Source organism: Numida meleagris, chromosome 13 (assembly GCF_002078875.1).
Source record: "Numida meleagris isolate 19003 breed g44 Domestic line chromosome 13, NumMel1.0, whole genome shotgun sequence".
In the NCBI taxonomy this organism is placed as follows: Eukaryota; Metazoa; Chordata; class Aves; order Galliformes; family Numididae; genus Numida; species Numida meleagris.
Window position 1 is genome coordinate 6666743 of NC_034421.1, and position 21880 is coordinate 6688622.

Sequence of the window (21880 nt, forward strand, 5' to 3'; positions counted from 1 at the left end):
CGCCTCGCGGAGCACCGCGCCCGCCCCGGAGCTGCCCCGCAACGGCGGTGCTACGCCCGGGCGGCCGTCGCTGAGCAGCAGCGGAGAGTTCTACGACCTCGCCTTCAAGGTGCCAGGGAGCTGCGGGGAAACGGGATGCCCCGGGAGGGGAGGGCCGGGCAGGGGCAAAGCGCGGGGTGCCCGGGGCTGTGTGGGGGTCCGCGGGACCGTGCCGTGCAGTTCCGAGCCGAGCCGTGCCGTTACAAACCTAGCCGTGCCGTGCTGTGCCGTTCCGAGGCGCGCCGTGCCATTCCTCGCCGTGCGGAGCGGAGCAGCCCCCCCGCGGCCTCCGGCGAAGTTCCCCGGGAATGGGGCGGCCGCGGGGCACCTACCGTCGTGCCCTCAGCTCCCCACTCATCCGTGCCGTGGCCGCCCGCTTCCCGCTGCCATCCCGTACTCCACTCCTGCGGCGCTCGGCCCCAACACCGGGCTCAGGGCCGTGGGTCCGGGGGCTCTGCAGGAGGCTCCGTGCAAAGCCTTCCACCAAAGGGCTTCTGCTTAACTTTTGCAAGTGGTGATAGACGGCTTTCTGCCTGGATTAGTTACGGTAACCTTCTGCTCCCTCTTTACCAACATAAAGAACCGGGTTACAAACGAGAGTGACTGTTTCCTTGCATGGCATCGGATCTGCTCTGGCTGCTGTTGAGCTGTCTCCAGCTTGTGCTTTCCTGTAAGGGCTCAGCTGGCTCTGTCTCTCTGCTTTGGGTTCTGGTGTGCGAGCCACAGCCCGAAAACGTTGGCAGCCCCACTGCATCCTGCCCCCGACACAAGCCCCTCGCAAGCCCAATTCTGGCAGAAGCCGTTGCTCAGCACAGCACAGCACAGCCCATCTCATTTCCAACACTGCTCTCTGTAACCCAGCGTGGGGCTCTAAGCCATGGGGAAGGCGATGTTTGCTATGGTGAGGTCCAAGCATTTGTGCACGGTGCCAGGAGTGCAGCACCTGCGGTGTGGCCATGGCATGTTTAGGGTTTGGGATGCGGGTTCGGTTCTTTGGGAGGCAGTGGTTGCCGGTACAGCTGCAGCAGCAGTGCAACAGCTGTGCCGGTACGGAGCTGACCCCGCATGGATGCTGCCCTGAGCTCACTTCTCAAATAAACTCAGCCATGCTGGGTAGCAGAAGGCTGTGTTGTGTGTCCGGGTGTTCCTCACTGATGGACGCTGTGCTGTGTTTGGTGCCAGCCCGACCTGATGGACTTCCCCCGGCCCCTCTGCTGAGCTGCCCCGCAGACAGCAGCAGCCCCCCACGGTGGGCGTGGGGCCGGTTCCTGGTGGCAGAGCGGCTGCTGGGAGCTGGCCCTGGTGCTGTTGGCAGCGGTGGGCTTAGGGCCGGGCACTCTCCAGGACCGGTGTTGGAAAGTTTAAAAAAAAAAAATCAGCGCTGGTATTTAGTACTAAGATTTTGCACACACGCACACACACACACACACACACACACACACACAAAAAGACTTTTTTTCACCCCATCCCCTGGATCCACACGTATACATATGGGTTTATCAGAGCTCATGGTGTCACAGCTCCGAGTGGAGCTGCATGGGGTGGTCCCAGCAGGCAGCTGCTGCGGGGCACGCTAGGAAAGGAGCCAAAATGAGCCCCAGAGGAAAGGCACCCGTGGATGAGGCTGTCCCTGTCTGGGTGGAGTGACAGAGCCCGTGGTGCTGGCTGGTGCTGCTGGCTCCCGTGCGGGTTTGCTTTGACCCAGGGCAGAGCCTGTGTTGAAATCGTTGATGTTTGGTCACGGGCTGACAATTTCTGCAGGGACAATGGGAGTCGGGCTCACGGAGGCAGTGCTGTGCCCCGGGTGCGTGGAGCAGTGCCATGGAGTGGTGCAGCAGCCCTAGCGCAGCGGGGCTGAGCAGCTGCTCGTCCCCAGGGCGGGGCTTTGGGGTTGCAGAGGGATAATGGCTGCAGTGGGGCTGCTTCAGGAAGACGTTTCCTAACCCCGCTGCCTCCCTCCTGCAGGTGATGCTGGTGGGCGACTCAGGGGTCGGCAAAACCTGCCTGCTGGTGCGCTTCAAGGACGGCGCCTTCCTGGCAGGCAGCTTCATCTCCACCGTGGGGATTGACTTCAGGGTAAGTCGGGATGCACCAGGTTGGTGGCTGTCCTCGGAACAGCAAAATGCTGCTCTAGCTGTGTGGAGCTTGGCATCCCGTGCCCCATGAGCATCCCGGGGGCTGCGGGCAGAGGAGGCAGCTGATGGCTGCAGCAGCATCTAATTACGGCTCTGCACAACAACAGGGAGCGTGTCCTCTGCGTGCCCTGGGGTGGGTTTGTGTACGCACAACTGTTTGGCTCTGACCATCTGCCCGGTGAAAATATTTCCCTAAGCCAGTGTCATTGTTTTAAAAACAACGTTAGAAAACAATAACAAAGTGACGCAACCCAACAGCTCCTCGAGGCATCTCCAAAGCAAACCTTAGGGGCACGGTGCAGGAGCTCTGTGCCGTTGATTGGGCTGTGCATCCTCAGCCCGTCCTCCCCAGGCTGAGCACAGTGGCCATAGCCCACGCAGCATTTTCTGATGCTGTTGCCTTCGGCTGCTCTGTTGGGATCTGGTGGCTGGCTCTCCTGGTCACTGTTTGGTGGGGGTGTTGGACTGAATGGGGGACCTGGAAACAGACAAGCAGAGCTGGTGGCCCCAAAGGGTGGTGATGGGCCGTGTTGATCTGGAAGCGGCGGCTGGAAGAAGAGTGGATGGACTGAGGTTGCAAGATGGTTCTCGGCCCTCTCCTTCTCCCTATGGCAGCCTGGGATGTGTAGCACTGTGTGGGACAGCGGTGCTGGAGGTTCCTCTATCAGCTCCATAGATGTCCCTGTGCTGCTCGTTCCCACGGGGTGCCCACACAGAGCAGTGCCCTTGGCTGTGCCGTGCCCTCCTGGCTGCCTTTCTGCATTCAAAACCCACACAGATCCTGTCTGGCACAGACAGAAGCTCCGGTGCCACTGTTCCTGCAGTGCTACCCCTGTGCCCAGGTGGGAGCGTTTCCTGCACAGCAGCTCTCGGTGCAGAGCGAGGCCCCAGGGGCCTCAAACAGTGGTGGATCAGAGCCCGTAGTGTTACAGCAAGGTAATCACACTGAATTTTGAGGGTTCTTAAAAGGAAAGCATTGTATTACAGATGGCAGTGATTGATACCGAGGGCGGCCTTACAACCTGTCACCTATTGATCAGAGTGCTGAAACAAGCACCACTGAGCAGCAATCAAATTAGGGTTAATTTACTCCTGTAATAGAGCTGCTGGAGGCACATGGGTCTGAAATGGGAGGATTATGCAGCGGGAAACATCAGGAGTACGTCCTAAACCTCGTTATTACCATCTTGGTAAGACGCTCATCATTTTTCAGGGACATGGAAATAGTTCTGTGATTGTACATCTCCGCTGCCATTACGATAATCCTGTTTGCAGGCGCCGAGTAATTGTGCCCCTCTGCTGTTTGCATTACAACGCGTAATTACAGAACTCCAGGCCGAGAGCACCGGAGGCTTCTGCTGCACGAGCACGTTTGGTGTTTAATTAGCATCCAGCTAATAACGGAGCTGTCACACTGCCCTTCCTTTGCCATCCCTGAATTCAAAGCCAGATTTCTGGCTGAAGCCCCCAAGCCCGTGTGTGCCAGTGGGTGGCTCTGGATTCGGGATGGGCTCTGCTCTGCTCTGGCCTCACCTGGTCCCTGTGGGGCACCCGGAGCCTTGGGTTGTGTCCTCCGGGATTGCCTGGGCAAATGGCTGAAGGATGGTGCTGCCTGAGCAAATGTAAATGAATAGAAATCCATATGAATTTAATCAGGTGTTACAAATTCCTAATGACCCCCTAGGTTTTCCCCTCCTGCTGGTTTATGTTATGGAGAGCCTCTCTCACGTTTTGTTGTTTGTTTATAATTGTCTCCTAAACAAACAAAAGGACGCTGATCTAAATACCAGCGTTTCCTTTTCCAAACAGAGCGGGGAAATTGAGATGTTAGCGTTAGGAAAAAACACGACGGAGTGGAAACCTATTGCCTTTTCAGTTTGGAGATGCCCTTCAGCTTCCCATCCCACAGTGATCCGTTCTATGGTGGGAGTGCTTGGGGGTCAGCACCAGGCTCCAGCCGCCGCCACGCACCCAGATCTCTGCCTGTCATTGCCATTTCCCCATCCCAGCATCACTGCCCCATTCCGCTGGGGAACGCACCCGTGTTAAACAAACACCTCTGATGCTGTCAGCTTTGGGGCTCCTGGCCCATGCTGGACAATGGGTGCCCAATTATCCCCTCCCATGAGCTGTGGCTGCCAGGGCAGTGCTGAACACCAGTCTCCTTCCTCCCCCTGGGCACTGTGGTTCCATGGGACACCTGGGTCCCCAGAGCCCCCATCCAGCATCTCCACAGCTCACCCTGCCCAGAGCTGCTCCAAAACTTCGTGCTGTAGGAGTTTCAGGCAGAAAGGACCCCCGGAACAGAACCGCGTCAGGAATCAGAGGGGTGAATCCCAGCTTTCCTGGTGGGGCTGTGACAGCGTGCTTTGGGAATGCGGCAGAAGCGTGGGCAGGAATGGGTGGCAGCTGACCTGGGGAGGTTCGGATGGGGCCTCCCGTGGAGCACAGCTGAATTCAGAGGTCTGTGCTAATTGGACCTGAAAGGAGAGAAGATAAAAGAAAATTCAAGATGAACCTTTTCTCCCTGGGAAGAGGCGCTAATGAGGTTCTTCGCGCTGAGCCGGGGAGGTGCTTTCTGTGTCAGTCAGCCTCACAGACAGGTCTGCAGGGAACAGCTCTGCTGCTCCTTTTCCCGACGCGTGCAGTGGGATCCCTGCGGGCGCACAGACCTCGTGCTGCGGCCCCGCTCCTGCGCTGCGTGGGCTGTCCCAGCACCGAGCGCTTCCCCGAAGCCCTGAGCCTGCCCTGCTCGCAGGGACCGCTCTGCTCAGCCTTGGCCGCACCGCTGTTAATCTGGGAACGGCTCCCGCGCTCGGTAAATAAAAGCTGTCACTGGCGGCCCTGAGCTGCGAGGGGCTGTGGTTACATCCAGCCCCGTGCTGCTCCGGTGGTGCGATCAGTGGTGTGTGATCGGGTTTTTTTGCATGAGATAGTAGCCGCGCCTCTGTTTGCCGCTCTTCTGTTTGTACGCTGTGCCGTGCAGTGTCCCCGTGCGGGGGCTGACGGCTGTGCTTGGCCCGGCAGGGACAGGGGACATCCTCAGCCCACGTCCCCGAAGGGCACTGCCCGTGTTGCCCGGTGCTCGGTGCCCTGCTGGGGCTGGGAGGGAGCCCTGTGCTGGGTGTACCCTTCCAGCAGCTCTTCCTCTGCTTCTGCATTTCTCGCTGCTGTATGAATGTTAATAGAAGCTGGCTGCTGATTTTATAGTTATGCATTTGTTGCTGTAAGGAGAGCCAGGCTCCATTTGCCCAGAAGAGCTTCCCACCCTGCTGCCAGCTTTCAGAGGGCACTTTTGGTGCTCCTGTAGGGCCAGTGCTGTTCAGGGACCCCATGTTTACTTTACTGATTTCTTTCATGTTTGATTCTCTGGATAGCAACCATTGTGCAGCTGCTCCCTGCTCCCAGGGCAGCCTGTCCAATAGCCACTATTCCCAAGCAGCCGAGCCCTGCTTTGCTTTCAGCTGCTGCTCCTTTCCCTTGCAGAGGGATGCAGCTTTGCAGTCTGCTCCCGATCACACGAAGGCGAAGCTGTCATTTGCATGCAGGGCTCAGTTGCCAAGAGATGCTGAGAGCAGAGCCCGGCGGGCTGCACCCTCTCCCTCCCAGCTGCCGGTGTTTTATTCATGTCTCTTTGGCTCTCGCATTTGGAAAATAATAAACCTCAATGTGCTCTGGTTCTGCAGCACGGCCGTGAGCTGCGAACGCCCGCGGGCTGCCGGTAATCCCAGTGGGCAACAGCCTCGATTCTTGCCCTGGGGAAGACAGAAAGAAATGAGATGAATGCATTCAAAGCAGAAAAGGGCTTGAGTTGCTCTTTACATGAGCCCCAGAGCCTGGGCAAGAAAACTCTCAGGCAGCTTGCACGGTGAGGTGAAGTTGATCTCAGTGCACAAGGGGCTCTCTTACGACCCAGAATGGGTTTGGCACCTAACCCAGCTGTGAACTCTTGCATTCATCCCAGCCAACAGTGAGAGCACTGGGGGCAGGGGGCGGATTTTGCAGGAGTCGCTGCCCCTGGCTCATTGCTGGGTCCTGTATGGGAGTGGTTCACAGCCCATAAAGCATTGAACTAGGGCCAGAGCGAGTCTAAACGGTCTGAATATTTAATGGAATAAATTTGGCTTAATTTCACTTTCATCTTTCATTTGTGATAAAATATTGAATTCGGTGGTGCAGAACCGGGATTTTCTTTGGAAGCGGAGGGAAGCGGGGCCGCGTGCTCTGTCCTGGCGCTGGTGGCTGGGGGATGCCCCACAGAGCTCCCCTGGGAACGGTGAGTGCTGGCAGCAGCGGGGTCCTGGGTGTGGTGCCGTGGGTCCACGTGCACCCAGCACGGAGACAGCGTGGGCTGCCTCTCCTTGAGCTGCTGCTGACTCATTCGTTACCGCCGATTAATTATCTGCCCCCCGCACGCTGCAGCACGTTTTGGAGTAAATGAGCCTTTGGGAGAGATGAGCGCAGCAGAGCTCGGAGGGTCCTGGAGATCTTGGCCATGCAGTCAGCAACCCAGCGCCTGGGGGAGTGCAGTGGGTGCTGACACCACGGCCACAGCAGTTGGGCTCCAGCCCTCATCCTCATGTCTGGGCAGGGGATGGGTTTTGGCAACGTATGTTGGTGGCAGAGCATTGTGTCCTGGCACTCGTGCTCCAGCACTGGGAACAGGCGGTGCCTGCCAATGGTCATCTCCCTCTGGATGAAAATAGAAAATAAAAAAACCTCCCCTCCCTTTGGATAAAGGAAATATTTAAAGAAAGAATCCCATCTGAGAGCACGGGAGCTGTGTTAGTGCAGGGAAGGAGCTGCGTCTGAGCCATTGTCCACTCGTCCTTGGCTGGTGGGGGGGGTGGGGGTACTGGTTACTATGGAAATGGGGAATGGGCAGATCAAGTGCTTGTTTACCTGCAGAGCTCTGCCACGAGGAAACTGAACAACGAACATCGTGCTGATGGCTGCTGGGGGCAAGGGGCACGGCAAGAGGAGGAGGAGGAGGAGGACGGGCAGTGGGAGGTGGGGGCTTTCCTGTGCAGGACATCCCTGCCCACCCCGTGGGGTTTTGCTTTTGGTCAGAGCTGGAGGAGAGCTGCACCATCCCTGCCTGTCAGCTCCATCCCGGTGCTCGCCCTGCAGAGCACTCCACGGCCCTGTTTGTCCAGCAGGGGCACGGAGTATTTTTAACCCTGGCTAAGCACCAAATCATTACCTCGAAGGACTGCAGAAACTTCTCTGAAACAACAGCAAATATTTCATATTTATGCTTGCGTGGGAGAAAATATTTCTCCCTGATTGTAAGTAATATTTGTCAGGAGCTCCTGCGGCTCCAGAGGGCGGTGCACAACCCAGGGCACAGAGCAGACCTACGGTGTCAGCACCAGCACGGCACCGCTGTGGGGGTGCAGCCAGTCCCGTTGTGAACATCTGCTGAGGTTTTGTTTTGTTTTGTTTTAAATTTAGTCAAAGCCATTAAATGGAGGCAATCTGCTCAGCTGCATTTGTGCAAACGATCCCACATCAGTTCTGTGTCCAGAAGCCATGGACCTGCAGTGAGCCCGGACCTCGTGGGCCCTGGCTGAATCCCGAGTGCACCTCCGGATGCTTTCCTGCTGGCTCTTAAGCCACGCTGTTCCCATGCCCAAGTGACACATTTGGGAAATGGAGGCTTTTGCTTTTCCAGCTTTGCTTACGCGGGTGTCTCTATGGAAACCGCTCCGCCGTCCTCCCCTCGCCAGCGGGCTCCGATGGCTGCGGGAAGGGAAGGGCTTGTGGAACGTGCACCACTTGGGCTTTGGCCCTGAGATCAGTGAGGCCCCTCTGTGCTGCTATGGGTTTTGGTGCTGGGATTTGTCACCCCATGGGGCCGGAGCGGCTCTGCTCCCCTGCACGCAGCCCAGCACCGCGCTGCTGTCCCAGTGGTGGTTCGTCAGGTCCCTTCCAAACCGGAGCGTTCAGTCATTCTGTGATTTGTTCTATGATTCTATGATTGATTCATTGGTTCAATGAATCTATGAGCGATTCATTGATTTGATGAATCTATAATTCCCAGTTCTCTTCCTGCCATGGAGAGCTATTGGCATCGGCACCGTGTCTTTTGCTCTGAACCTTAAAAAAATGCCATTTCATGAATTGTTCCCCCCCACATCCAGGCTGAGGGGGCTGCCAAGCAGAGCCAGTCCCTCTCTGGGGTGCACTGACCCTGCTGGCAAGGACCTTGCTCAGCTGCTCAGGTGGTGACACTGAGCATTGGGTGGGGATTGCTGGGATTTGCTTCCCGGCATCACACCGATGGCTGCAGACTGTGACCTGATGGTGGAAAGGAGCTGCATCCGTCAATGCAGCCAAGCCAAGCTGACGGTGCTTGGAGCACCCACACGTCTGCAGGGGTCAGTGTCACCCATGAGGTCCTGTGCATGCAGTCAGCCCCATCCCTGTTCTGGGATCACTCAGGTTGTGTCTGCCCGGTACCTTTGGCTCCCTTTGCATTTTCCCTGCAGTGCTCTGCACGGCGTCGGAGCAGCTCGCGTGGGCTCGTCAGTGCACACAGCCCCGCTTGCTGCGCGCTTGCTGCTGTAGCGGAAATGCCGAGGGCTCGCTGCTACTCACAGCATCTCTTTTTAGAGCTGAGCGTGGGTTTTGGCAGCAGCGCTGGGCAGCCCACGCGGCCCCGAGCAGTGCCAGCCTTGGGAAGGGCTGGCAGGGACATGGGTGCTGCGCTGTGCCGTGCCATGTCATGCTTCGCTGTGCCGTGCAGGACTTTCTTGAACCCACTAACATGCCTTAACGTGCATGAATTAACGTGAGAGGTGCTTGACAGTGCCCAAAATAACTTTGTTCCTGAGCAAGCGTTACTGCATGGCATATGTGTTTTTCCCCGCTGAATACTGACACACGTGGGGTCACACTGCTGCTAAAAATGCAGCTCGCTCAGGGGACCTGGGCAAAACCCACTGAGGTGACCACAGGTGGCTTTGGGTTCAGTTCTCTTTGCAGAAGGGTTTGCAGATGCCTGTTCCATGGAGCAGAGCCCGGAGCACCCTGGCACTGCCCTGGTGCTGGGGCAGTGGTATGGGATTTGGGCAGCTGCCTGTTTTGGGAAAAAATGATTTGTGGATGGAGATCATCGTGGCAGTGCATTGCAACAGTGTGCCTGCTGTGCCCGGCCCCTCGCAGTCCCTTGGGCGCTGCAGTGTGGTTGCATGCATGCACTGAGCCTGCAGTGGGCTGGTGTTTGCTGTGACTCGTGGCTGCTCGCTGGACATTTTCATCTGACTTTTGCTTGGGAACGTCTGTGCTGTGACAGGAGTTGAAGGTTGGCTGGGGTTTCACTGCCTGCAGATAGAACGTTTTCTCAGTGACAGCCGTTAGTCTCCTTTGCTTGCAGGGTGCTGGCACCGGAGGCGAATCCAGCAAAGGGGAAGCAGGAGCTGGCAGAAGGAGACCAAAGCTGTGGGAGCCAGGAGGTGCCCATCAGCTCCATTCCTGGTGCAGCACGGCCTGTGCCTGGCAGACAGCATCATCGCTATAATTGCTGCCGAGGTGCTGCAAGATGCCAAGGATAGGTCTGGGAGGGGCTGTGGGGCACCTGCTCTGAGCCTCACACCCAGACTGGAGCAGCCTGCTTTCCATCACGGCTCTGTATACCAGTGTGCAGCTGTGTTGTTTCCTTCTTCCCTGACTGAAGTGTGCCAGTGCTCAGCAGCGCTGCTCAACACCTCCTGTGTGCCGCGGGTCCTGCGTGGCTGTGGGGCCAGGCCACGGATTCTACCCCCAGTACCCCCCACCTGCTCCTCTTGGGGGCTCTTTGGGGTCACTTCCCAGCTGGCAGCTCCGGGGGGTGATTTAGAAACCTTGCAGAGAGCCGGCTCTGATAGCAACAGGAATGCAAGAGCTGGGGATATTGCTGGAGGGCAGAAAACCCCATCGTGCACCCAGCACTGGCTTGCAGCAGGGATGGGCTCCAAGCACCAAGACCTTGTATGTATGGGCTATTGCTGGTGTCTCAGTGGAGTCGTACAAAATGGATTACTGTCATTTAGTTGCTCTCTTTTCCCTAAATCCTTCCTTTGAAAGGCTCAGCTGGACCCAGGTTTCCTGCTTAGAAGGAGCCTGGCTTCCCAGAGCTGCCCAGCGGCGTGGCTGCAGGTGAAGGACAAGTGTGTTTGTGCTGGGATGCGATAAAAAGCTCCAGATCCATTTGTCAGATCTGTGGGATTATTATTTGTGTTCTTTTTTTTAGGGATGAGAAGTGCTATTTAATAATGCTGTTTGCAGTGTTGTCTGCAGAAGATGCTCTGTTACTGCCAGATGCTGCCAGGATGCTTTCTGCTGGACACTTAGACCTGATTTCCTTTAATTAGATTGCAAAGTGATCTCTGAAACTTCAGGCAGGTTTCCATCCTTTTGAGTGCCAGATAGGAGGAAGCCTGGCTGCACCTCCAGCGGCAATTACAGACCCTGCTAATTGCCTGCCGTGGTGGCTGGAGCTAGGGAACCTCCCTTGGGCACATCTCCACCCAGCCAGGGCACATCCCCTGCACTGAAGGCACAGCCCTGCAGCAGCGACCGCACGAGGTCAGAGGAGCAGCCCCAAGGCTGCAGGGCTCAGGTGGGACCCTGATTCCCAGGACCCCGAACCAAGGATTGGGACAACAATCAGGGCCACGGGTGCTCATCGTGGGGCTGCTCCCCACCCCATGGCTGGTGTACAGACATGCTGAACAAAGCAGATTGTTTCATTTCCGATGCTTCTCTGACACAAAAACTGATGCAAGGTTTTGTTTTCCCTCAGGAGCAGAGTAAACAGTTTCCTGTACAGCGTTAATTGATGACCCATTTTTCATCCCCGTAGCATTGACAGGTGCTGTGTACGTTGTACGTGAGAATTGATGCCACAATAAATGTGCTGTAGAGATTCCTGTTCTGCTTTGCAGCATGCTATGTCATTGGTGAAGAAAATGAAGATAAATACTCTGAGCACTGCGTTACTTATCTCCGGTGTTGGCACGGATTGGTGTGAGCCATCCTTGCCCCTTTGTTTCCAAGGCTCCTGGTTGGGAAGTCAGCATGGATGTTTTGAAAATCTCTTTTCTGTGATAAAGTGGAAGAGATGCAGGGATGAGCCCCTTCCACCTGCGTCTCCTCGGGGCCATTCTCTGGAGCATCCCACACTCCCAGATCCCAATGTGCTCATCCCATGGGCACTGCTGGGCTGGGAAGGGGAGCTCTGGGGGGAGGATGCTGAGGAGCAGAGCAGGGCCTTACTGTAAAACCCATGATCCTCAACAGATCCTCTTACCCCTAATCTGTCCCTGAGACGCATCTCTCTGCTTCTTGCCAGAAAAGCCTTTTATGTGCAGGCTGATGTGAATAGAAGCTGATAAGCCCCTAATTCTTTGGTGTATCTGCTCCAAAAAGAGGATTGACTCTTATCTGCTGGAGGACTGGCAGCTGGGGAGATGCTAATTGTGCTTTAATGTAGTGTGCGTGGACCTGGAGGAGAGGAGCCGGCCGGCTCCTTCCCTGCACCGTGCCTGGTGCTGGGTGCTGCCTGGTGCTGTGCCCATCTGCTGCTCCACGAAGTGGGGACACCAACCTGCCATCACTCTGAGGGCTCGTGTGAAGCTGCGGTAAGGGCTCAGCACTGCTCGTGCTGCTCTAGTGTCTGTTTGCAGTTGTTGGAACTTCAGTATTTGTTCCCAGCTCGTATTTATCTTTCCGAATAGATCTTGATTTCAGATCCGTGAGCAACTTTCGCCTGCTGCTCTCTCGCTGTGTGTTTCCCCCATCAGACACCACAGGAGGTTTACAGCCAGCTGCCTTGCAGGGCTGGCCCTGAGCGGGGCCGAGGGATGCTCTGGGGCTGAGTGATGCTCAGGGCCATGGTGACAGCAATTCTGGTATGAGACATGTTCTCACCTGGAATCTTTCCTCCTTTAGAGCATCCCACGTGCCCTAGCTCAGTACCGTGTTATCAGTGTGAGCTGCGTGCCGAAACATGGAAAAACTGCCATCCTGGGCTGCAAATGAGCAGGGATTGGATTTTTTCATTTTCCCTCAGTCTCAAAATCCACCCGTGAGGCTTCTTGAATTTCACAGGGCTGCTCTCAGAGCCCCTGTGCTGCCCTGAGTCGGGCTGCCATGGCTGGAGGTGCTGAGCTCGCTGGCAGCACGTGTGTGTGCCCTGGGGAAGCTTCAGGGTTTTAATGAGCAAATTGCGGTGTCCTGCTGCTCTGGGCAGCTTTCCATATTGATCTTTCATCCATTCCCATCACCACTCTCGCAGTCGGTGTGTGTCTGTCTGTCTGTAGGTGCAGCCCTGCTCAGCTGTGGGGTGTCTGTGCCTAGCGAGCGGCTGGGGCAGGAATTTGGGGTCTGCCTTCAGAGCGCACCGATGGCATTTGGTGGCTTTCCACTCCAGCCTCGATGCAGGGGTGGCAGTGGTGCCCACCCTGTGGCTGAAGTCCCAGCAGTGGGCTGGGCTCAGCACCTGCCCCTGCCATGGTGTCCTCAGGGAGTGGCCGTGTCCCCATCCCTGAGAGTCCCTGTGCCATTGGTGTCCCCGTGCCGTCGGTGTGCACCGAGGTGATGCTGTGGCTGGGTTACCCTGAGCCCTCGGGTGTGCTGGGGGGAGATAGAGGGGGTTCTCCCCCTCCCCATGCTGGAAGGTTGCAGTGAGCAGCTTTTGATTTGTCAAGTTAAATTGTGAAGCGAATTAATCCATGTATCCAATTGAATGCATAAGGCTTTAATTAATTAATGAGCTAATGTGCAGAAAAGCTGCAGAGAGACCAAGGGCACCGGGTCGGGTTGTCCCTACAATCGCTGACTGAGTTGGTGTTCTGGCCGTGGTGGGCACTGCACATGGCTCCCAGTGGGACCTCCTGCAGCGGGCAGTGCCCCAGCAGCAGCTGCAAGCACAGTGCTGGGGAGCAGTGGGCTGTGGGGAGCAGCTGTGGGTCTTCCCTTCCTCTGCTTCCCAATGGCAGTGCTGGGTGGGACCACGCCATGGGTGCAGCTCTGGGTGGGTAACGCTGCATATCACTGAGGTCTGTCTGCTCAGTAATTGCATTGCCCCTGCATCTGCAAGGTTCCAGCTTTATCTATCTGATGTTCTGAGGACAATTTAACGTACAAACATCTTGTTCCTGCAACAGAGGCACTCTGAGTGTTCCACACTGTAACCCCTGCTAGAAAATGCTTTAGCAGCACCGTCAAAGCCCATGTGAAAGGCCGTGTGAGAACTGCTTTCCAAAACATGCAGAGAGCGACACCGGAGCTCAGTTGTGCAGCCAGCTTTGCTGCAAGCATTGCCTCTATCATAGTGCGCTGTGTGAGTTCATGCTCGAGTGCAGTGCTCCTTCACTTGCCCCAAGTTTGTCCTGCAGTAGATGAGCAAAAGTATCAGCTTCATGCTGCAGCCTCGCAAACTCATGCATTTCCCCCAGCCTGGCCCAGCAGCACCTTGATGCACAGCTCCCCACTGCTCTTCCAGATGGTAATAAAGCTTAGGAATCCTCCTCCAACCCAAAATGTAGGGCAGTCGTAATTAGTGTGAATCCTGCTGTTGCTCGCCTTCTTTTAATTAAGCTCCTTCAGAGGACAGGCATTAAATGAGGTGTCGGCACTCGCAAGGTGGTTTGCAGCGTGAAGTTTGCAGGGTGAGGTTTGCAGCACAGCCGCTGCCTGTTGTGCTCCAAACCCACAGCTGTGCTCCGGGCATCGCTCACCAAGGGGAGGGTCAAGAAGCAGCCATGTGCACCCTGGGCTGCTGCCCCCCTCCACTCAGTGCTGGGGCACAGCTGTTATCTGCAGCCTGGCTGGGATATTGGATCATCCTGAGCTGTGCTGCAGGGCAGGGAGCGCTCTGCAGGTCCCTGAGCTGTCCCGCTGTGGGCAGCTGCAAGCTGTCGCCTGCAGGAAATCACCTGTGGCTGCTGGCAAATGTTTTCCTTTCGTCGAGCAATGAGGTTTGTGCGATGAAATATTTAGTGAGAGCCGGCTGATTACAACAAAGAAACGAGCAGACATCCTGGAAAAATAACATGCAATTATTGCAAGGTATTTTACATCCTACCAAGGCAAACTGCAAATGTGCTGATGCTTTGTTAGGAAGGCAGAGGCTCCGGGCTGGGCTAGGTGCTCACACCGGTGCTGCTTGAAGCTGTAATGCAGCAGTTCCATCAGCAGCTCCAGCTGTGCACCTGCACCATTCCCTTTCCCCTTCTCTGCGGCCGCAGCTGGGCTGCCCACTTCTTCCCCTCATGGGCTGTGAGTCACTCCTCTCCCTCGTCTCCATCACTGCCTTTGAAGGTATTTATAAACCATGTTCATCTCCCTGTGCCCGCTTCAGCAGACAGTGTAAATTTAGTGTGCTTTTTCCCTCCACGCCATCCTCCTCATCCACGTCCTCACGGCCACGCAGGAGCTGCAATTCCACCTCTAATGGAAAGCAATGGGATTGGCATCACAGCAGGTGCTGCTACCCGTCCCACCTGGCAGCATCATGCACCATTGCTTGGGGCTTTTTTAATCACATCCCAGCAATTACTGTGCTAATTTCAGTGGATCTCTGCTCCTTGCTCTGGCACTGCTGTATCTTTAGGATTGGGTTTGGTTAACTCCATCCATGGGGCTGCGGGCACTGGGGATGTTGAGTGCCTCACCGTGCCCGTCCTGCAGCTCTGCTGGCTCCAGTAGGGCTCTGAAACAGAGTACCCAAAGAGCCAGTGGTGCTCTGCTGCTTGGCAAATGGTTCTGGAGCTGCCTGGGAGTACGTGGCATGAAATAGGAAAACTGTGGTTGGTGGTGCCAGGGATATCTGTGCATCCTGTGCCTGCCTGGCCGGGCGCTGCTGCTGCACATCACGTGGTGATGACTCGCAGCTCACCTTGGAGCTGGTCCACAAAGCAATTGCTGTTGGGGCCAATTAATTTGCTGAGCATCCTGGTGTTGTTGTGGGAGCTGCTGGATTGTTATTCGCAGTTGTTTACGTGGGAAGAGGACACCCAGCACCACTGCCTGGCCCCGGCTGGGGCACAGAGGGCATCACCTCTCCCCAGGTGGCTGTGGGGACCCAGCCCAGTGCTTGCTGGGAGAGCAACAAAAGCGGCAGCAAGAGATTTGTACAAGTTGCTAACTGAATATGGAGTCGTTAGCTGTGCCTTTTGAAGGCTGCTAAGATGGGATGCTGGCACTCATTAATTTATTGCCAGAGGTGGTCCAGCCCGAGCCACGCACCACATTAAATCAGCGTTGCAGACACAAAGATTTAAGTATCCAAACAGATGTAACTTGCAGCAGACACAGGAAATGATCCTCTCGCTGTGCAAATTGCTCCAACAAGCACTGTGGCTGCGTTGTGCAAGTTTAAAAAAGGGGGAGAGAAAATCAGCATCAATACGTTGGCGGAGTTGGCGCGGGGCAGCAGCTCCCGGCCTCAGCGCTGCTTCTCTTTTCTCTTGTCTTGCAGAACAAGGTGCTGACTGTGGACGGGGTGAAGGTGAAGCTGCAGGTGCGTTCCTAGAGCTGTGCCCACAGTGTTCAGGGTGCGGTGAAACCCCTCGGAGCCACAGGGCTGGGGACAGCCCTAAGAGTCCCATCTCCATCCCGTGCTTGGAAGCTGCCATCGTGTCCCCACTTTGCCAGCTGTTTTGGCATGTGGATGTGAACGTGTGTGCATGTGCAGCCCAGCTGTGCCAGCAGCGCCCATCTTCCCCCAGTAGCAGCTCAGTGCTCTGGAAACATCGTTGTGTTAAAGCTGGATCAATTCAGTGCACGGTCCCCGTGCATCCTTCCACTGGTCGATTTCCGATGGAGGTCACGAGCCCTTTGTCACACACCATGTCCCTGTGGTCGGATGTGCTGAGGAACAGGGAAGTGCAGCTTACATATTTATCGCACTTGTCACCTCTCCTTTTACCATCCTCAGAAAGCTCCTCCGCAGCTGCAAACTGCTCACGTGCAAATAGATCAGCCCCTGGGTTGCTGTTAGAAGCAAAATGCTGAAGAAACATTGTGGGGTTGCACTGTGCCACGGTTGTGTGCTGTTTCCATCCTCTGAGTGCTGGCATGATGCTCTCACCCCACTCCTCTGCCTTGCAGATCTGGGACACGGCCGGCCAGGAGCGCTTCCGCAGTGTCACACACGCGTATTATCGGGATGCCCACGGTGAGCACGTGCCCAGCAGGGCTGGGGGGCTCAGGGAGCGCAGCATGGTGCCGGCACTAACACCTGCTCCTCTCTCTGCAGCCCTGCTCCTGCTATACGATGTCACCAACAAGGCATCCTTTGACAACATCCAGGTACGTGCGGCACCTCCCGGTCTGCTCCTGATGGCTTCGGGCAGCTCTGCGGGTTTCTGGGGCACTGCTGTTGCTCCTGAAGCCCTGGCTGGTGCTCAGAGCAAACCCGCGGGTCTCTGGCTGCAGGTGGTGTGGGGATTTGGCAGCCTTCGTGATGCTCTGTGCTGGAGATGAGCGGGGTTTGGGGAGCCTGGGGAAAAAGAAAGCTGGAAGGAGCTGTGGCCGGTGCTGCCCTGGAGCAGAGGTGGCACTGTGGGAGGTGGTACTGTGGGAAGTGCGTGCCGGCAGTGTGAGCCGTGGTCATTCCCAAAGGGCTGCGGTCGGTGCCCCACATCCGGCTGGCAGCTGCTGAGGGGCTGCTGCTGAAGATGCCCGAGGACATGCAGAGAACATTTTCCCTTTCCTGGAAACCAGAAGGGACGATGGATTCGGTTCAGTGGCAGATTTATGCCGTGTGTAATTACAGCACCAGCTGAAGAACTTGGTCCTGGGGAATGGGCGCAGCTGGCTGCCAGCAGCGAGGTGCTCCCTTGTCCCAGCTCTGCTCCAATGCATCCCCACGTTGCCCCACTGCCTTAGCAGCAAACCCGGGCAGAGGAGAGGACCACATCCCGCTGCCTCTCATTCCCTAAAGACCCACACGTTCCCCACGCATGGCACCCAGTGCCCAGGGCTGGGCAGCTCCAGCTGCCTCCTCCTATTCCTGGAGCCCATCTCACTGCAGCCCATCTCTGGTTGTCTCCTTCCAGGCATGGCTGACAGAGATTCACGAATACGCGCAGCAGGACGTGGTCCTCATGTTACTGGGAAACAAGGTGAGCTGACCCCATGGAGCCGGACCTGCCAGGGTGCTGTGGATGTGGGCAGGGGTGGGTGCAGCATATCCACACAGCTGCAGGTCTTGGGCCAGCACAGAAAGTGGCCACCTGTCCCCGGGGGGGATGCTCTCATCCCCAGAGCCATGCTCCTGCCCATCTCCCTCCTGGTGCACAGGAGCTGGCTCCTGCCCTGCGTGCTGCCGGGCTGCAGGGTCCCTCCCAGGAATGCTGCATTGAATTGAGGTGCTGGAGATGGAAGCAGTGTCCTGTGCTCACCCTGCAGATCCGAGCCCCAGATCCCCCTTGCTGCCAGAGCGTTTCTGCTTCTGCTGATGCGAGGAAATGAGACTTTTCCTGGGGCATGGAGCTTTTCTAATGCTGAGCTTCCAAATAATCTCCCTTTGTTCTTTTGCTGTTGGCAGGTGGATTCAGCCCAGGACAGAGTGGTGAAAAGAGAAGATGGAGAAAAACTGGCTAAGGTATAGGAGGTTCTCTTTCCTGCATGGGGGTATTTGTTACTTTCAGACTGGGCGGGCAGCACAGCAGCCATGGGGATAACTGCAGAGCGGGCTTCATCCGTTGTCTCACTCACTTCTCCCTCAGCTGCTCATCCTTTAACCTTCTGCTGCCCTCTTTGGTTCTTTGTCCCCACATTTCTTCTGAAACTCAGTACAAATGTCGCCTTGTCCTGCAGGAGTATGGGGTGCCCTTCATGGAGACCAGCGCCAAAAGCGGCCTCAATGTGGAATTAGCGTTCACAGCCATCGCAAAGTAAGGGGGGGGTCCCGGCTGTGGGGAGGACGGCACGCAGCACCGGTCACTGCGGAGGGGCTGCTGTCACACAGCTCGGGAGCAGGCTGTGTGGGCAGAGAAGTAACGTGCTTTCCCCTTCCTGCAGAGAACTGAAACACAGGTCCATGAAGCTGCCCAACGAGCCCAAATTCAAGCTCCACGACTACGTGAAGAAGGAAGTGAGAGGCTCCGGCTGCTGCAGGTTCTGATGTGCTCGGTGCATTTGTACAGAGACTCACGCCACGTGTTCGTGCGCCGCGCTCTCTCCTCGTGGACAGTGTGTGCATGTCTGTCTTGTGTCTGTATCTGCGTAAAAGGTGAGCTGAGACGCGGGGGGTGAAACCAGCAGCAGCTCCTCGGGCCGGCGCCAGGCTGGCCGTGCTGCAGCACAGCCGCTCCCTGAGCCCCGCAGCACCCACTGCCCTGCAGGTGCTCAGTCCCTGCAGGGAAGCAGCACCTCTCCCTCCTGACTGCTCCGCTCCTGCCTTGCCCAGAGCCACTTCCCAGTGCAGCTGCGGCTCCTTCTGGAGCGATGGGTTCCTGCACCTGCTCAGCAGTGACAGCGCTGAGCCCCGAGTGTCTTCGGATGCGTTAGTGTTAGCAGTGATGATGTGGGGGAGTGCCTTCTCCCCACCAAACATCTGGGCAGGAAAAATCCTGAATTCCCTTTTCCCAGATTCCTGGAATTCAGCTGTTCAGATTCTTGGCCTGGGGCATGCGGGAACGCTTTGTTTTCAAGGCAACCATCTTTGTAGCTGCTTACTTCTGTCTGTCAGTCCTTCCCGTGTTGTAACATACCTCCTCGATGAAGATTTCTCCTCTTCCCCGCAGAAGACAAGAGCTTAGATGTCTGTTTGTTTGAGTGAGCTCCTGCAAACACACCTGTCGTACAGAAATCTCCTGACTGTTTATCTGTTCGGTAAAGGCTTTGGTTCTCTTACTACAGCCATTTCTAGTACTTTAATGAGAAGAAAGCTAATGTTCTGCAGCTTATTCTAAATGCCTTTATGTCAGTGTGATTGCATTTTTAGACTGCAACAATGCTTTGTTATCTCCAAAGTTCTCTTGGGACAGCTCTTTCTTCTAACAGAAGAAAGATGAGGAGTGCTGTAGGCATTGATTGTACAGATCTAAGACTTTTCTGCCAGCTCTCTTCAATGGACTCCTCACCCCTTTTGTCTGTGCCAAGCATTTGGCTTTTGCTTTTTTCCAAGTTGCACTTCCAAGTACAAATTTGGATTACATGTTTGGCCTTTGGCAGTTTTCTTATTCAGCAATTCCACATGCACTGACACCAGGTGCCCGCTGCATTGAGCCTCCCTGCACTGCCCTAAATGGACCACTTAAGTCAACACACCCTCCAACACACCAGCTTTCTCAGCAGTGAGTGCAGCAGCTGCCCCTCATTGTGCCAGCTCGAGCTGCAGCAGTATTCCCAAAGGGCACAAGGACCCTCAGCACAGGAGTCAGGCAGGCAGTGACAGCAGAGACCCCTCGGAGCTGCAGTAAAATAGGCAGCGTGCAGAACTACTGCTGAAATGGGTCCAGCACAATAATAGCACAGAGCCCAAAATAAACCTTTTCATAAATAGCTTTTTAGGGAGAAATGTCTTTCAGTTTTATTATTTTTGTTAAAAACCTGTTCCTGGGGGAATGTTTGCAGCGTGCAGCCTCCTGCCACTGTGCATCCCCAGGCAGCGCCTGCTCCCTGCTCGCAGCCAGCATGGAGGACCTGGGGAACAGCAGCCAGGGCTTCCAGTTTATCAGCCCTCCTGTCACTCCTTCCCTGCCTGGTCTGGCCTCAGCAGAGTCAGCCTCCTCTCTTGCCTCCAAGCACCCCTGCAGCTGCCCTGCATGTTGACCAGGCACTATCAAGAAGTGAGTGGAAACCTGTCCAACAGTTTTGTGCTGCTTTGTTGAGCTTTGGTGTGCTCCTGCGGCTGCAACCTGATCAGTTCCTTACATGAAGCTGCTTAACAGCTTCCTCCGTTCTCATTCTGTGCTGTAGCACATGCCTGCTAGCTGAGGTTAAAAAAAAACAAGTGGAACTTTCTGCAGCCCCCGACCTTGCTGAGGGAAGACTTTAGTATCCCAGCTGTGCAGCTCCTGGGGATCTCTCTGGAGGCACAGAACAGCAGCAGCAGATAGGCAGCTCCAACACCCAGATCTGTTCCCAAGCCCGCCTTTGGTATTCTATGTTCTCAGAATAATCTTAGCAGCGTAACAGCAGCTCCTGCCCCAGTGCTGCCAGTCCCTGCAGACACTCCCCTCTTCTCCAGGCAGGAAAGCCTTGCATCTTAGCATCTTGAAGAAAAAGCTGGCAGTTATTGATTTGGTTCTTTAGAGTGGGACCAAAAGCAATCTAAAAAAAATACCTTTAATAGGGGAGATGCAAATACTACTCCTCGAATATACCTACCAGGACCTAAGCAATGCAGCAGAAACATCACAGCTGCATGTACGCAATTTCCTTACACACCTACACTTCAGTGAGGCTCAGCTCCCAGCTCCACCCTGCCACAAACTCCCCAGTGCTGCACACACCTCGCTGCTGAAGCCCTTCCTCAGATTCAGCCATTTTTTACATGGGCTTTTACTGCCACCAAGCGATGGAGGATTGCTCAGTGCACCCACACAGGCCCCAGGACGCGGCCTCACTCGCACTTCTCATTTGTGCTGGCTCTCGTTTACAGCTTTTGTTTCACTCCCGTTAATAAATTTTTTTAATAACCTTTGTGGCTACAGTGGTATTTTGGCTATTGCCGCACATACCCCAGCTGGTTAATCATCTAAATAGCAAAGCTCCTTCTTGATCTTATTCGGATACCCCCATTACCAGAGTAGGTTCGGGTGCTCCCAGTGCACCCAGCGAGAACCGAGGGCACGTGGGCCACGTGAGCTACAGCGCACGTGCTCCCGTAAGGAATAAGCTGACCCGCCGTGCGCCCAGAGGCGAAGGTCCGAATCGGTCTGTAGTTTTTCAAGACACGCACAGAAGGAACCCAAGCGAACGTTCAAGTCTTCTGAAAACTTTATTCAATCTGTAAGCCATAAAACCAGGCCGAGCGGAGACACGGAGGCCGCCAAGCGGTGACAGCAGCCCCAGCTCCGCGCGGAGCCCCTCGCGCTCCCTCACAGTTCCCGCCTCCCGGGGCGGCTCAGGAGCAGCGCGCCGCACGTGCCCACCTCGGAGCTCCGTGAAGAAGCCGGAGAAGCGTGCCCGGCCCCAAAGAAGAAGCCCCAGGCTCTCACTGCTCCCCAGGCCGCTGCCATCCGGTTCCCGCCGGGTCTTGAGGAGAGAAGGCAGCGCGGTGAGAGAGAGCCGCACAGCCCGGCCCAGCCCCACCGCTGGGCCGCGAGCCTCAGCCGCAGAGCGTCAGCAGTGGCCGCGGCCGCCCGCTGCCCTCAGACGAGGTGTCAGAAAGGCAGAAATCATCCCCGGCTCGCCCCGCCTCACGGTGCCCGCCACCACCCACAACCACGTTCACTCACCTCACGCCGGGAAAGGCCGAAACAAGAGCTCGCTGGAGAATTTATACATATCTCCCTGCCGCTATTGGTCAGGCTGCCAATGCGCTCAGCCAATCGCGAGCAGCTGAGGTGATCACCGTCCCGCCTCTCCCAGAGCTCATTGGTCGCCGCTTTTCCTCTCTCCAATGGCGCCGCGCGGCGCAGCGTGGCCCGAGGCGTGGTCTGCTGTCTTCCGATTGGCTCCCGCAGGGCGGCGAGCGAAGCCAGTAGCAACAGTGATTGTAGCGCAGAGTGACTGCGGGAGCGCCAATCAGCGCTGTGCAGCAA

General features: G+C 56.2%; 1 protein-coding gene across 2 annotated transcripts; it reads left to right on the top strand.

Moving 5' to 3' along the window:
- Positions 1-20814, top strand: RAB26 (RAB26, member RAS oncogene family). 2 transcript variants are annotated; one of them, XM_021411305.1, is made up of 9 exons: positions 1-109; positions 2005-2115; positions 15640-15681; positions 16272-16338; positions 16420-16472; positions 17222-17287; positions 17713-17769; positions 17985-18061; positions 18189-20814. In XM_021411305.1, the coding sequence occupies exons 2-9, from the start codon at positions 2008-2010 to the stop codon at positions 18289-18291; spliced, it is 573 nt and encodes a 190-aa protein (XP_021266980.1). In that variant the 5' UTR covers positions 1-109; positions 2005-2007; the 3' UTR covers positions 18292-20814. The 2 variants fall into 2 exon arrangements, with proteins under 2 accessions (XP_021266980.1, XP_021266981.1); XM_021411306.1 differs by having other exon boundaries at positions 15640-15676; positions 16267-16338.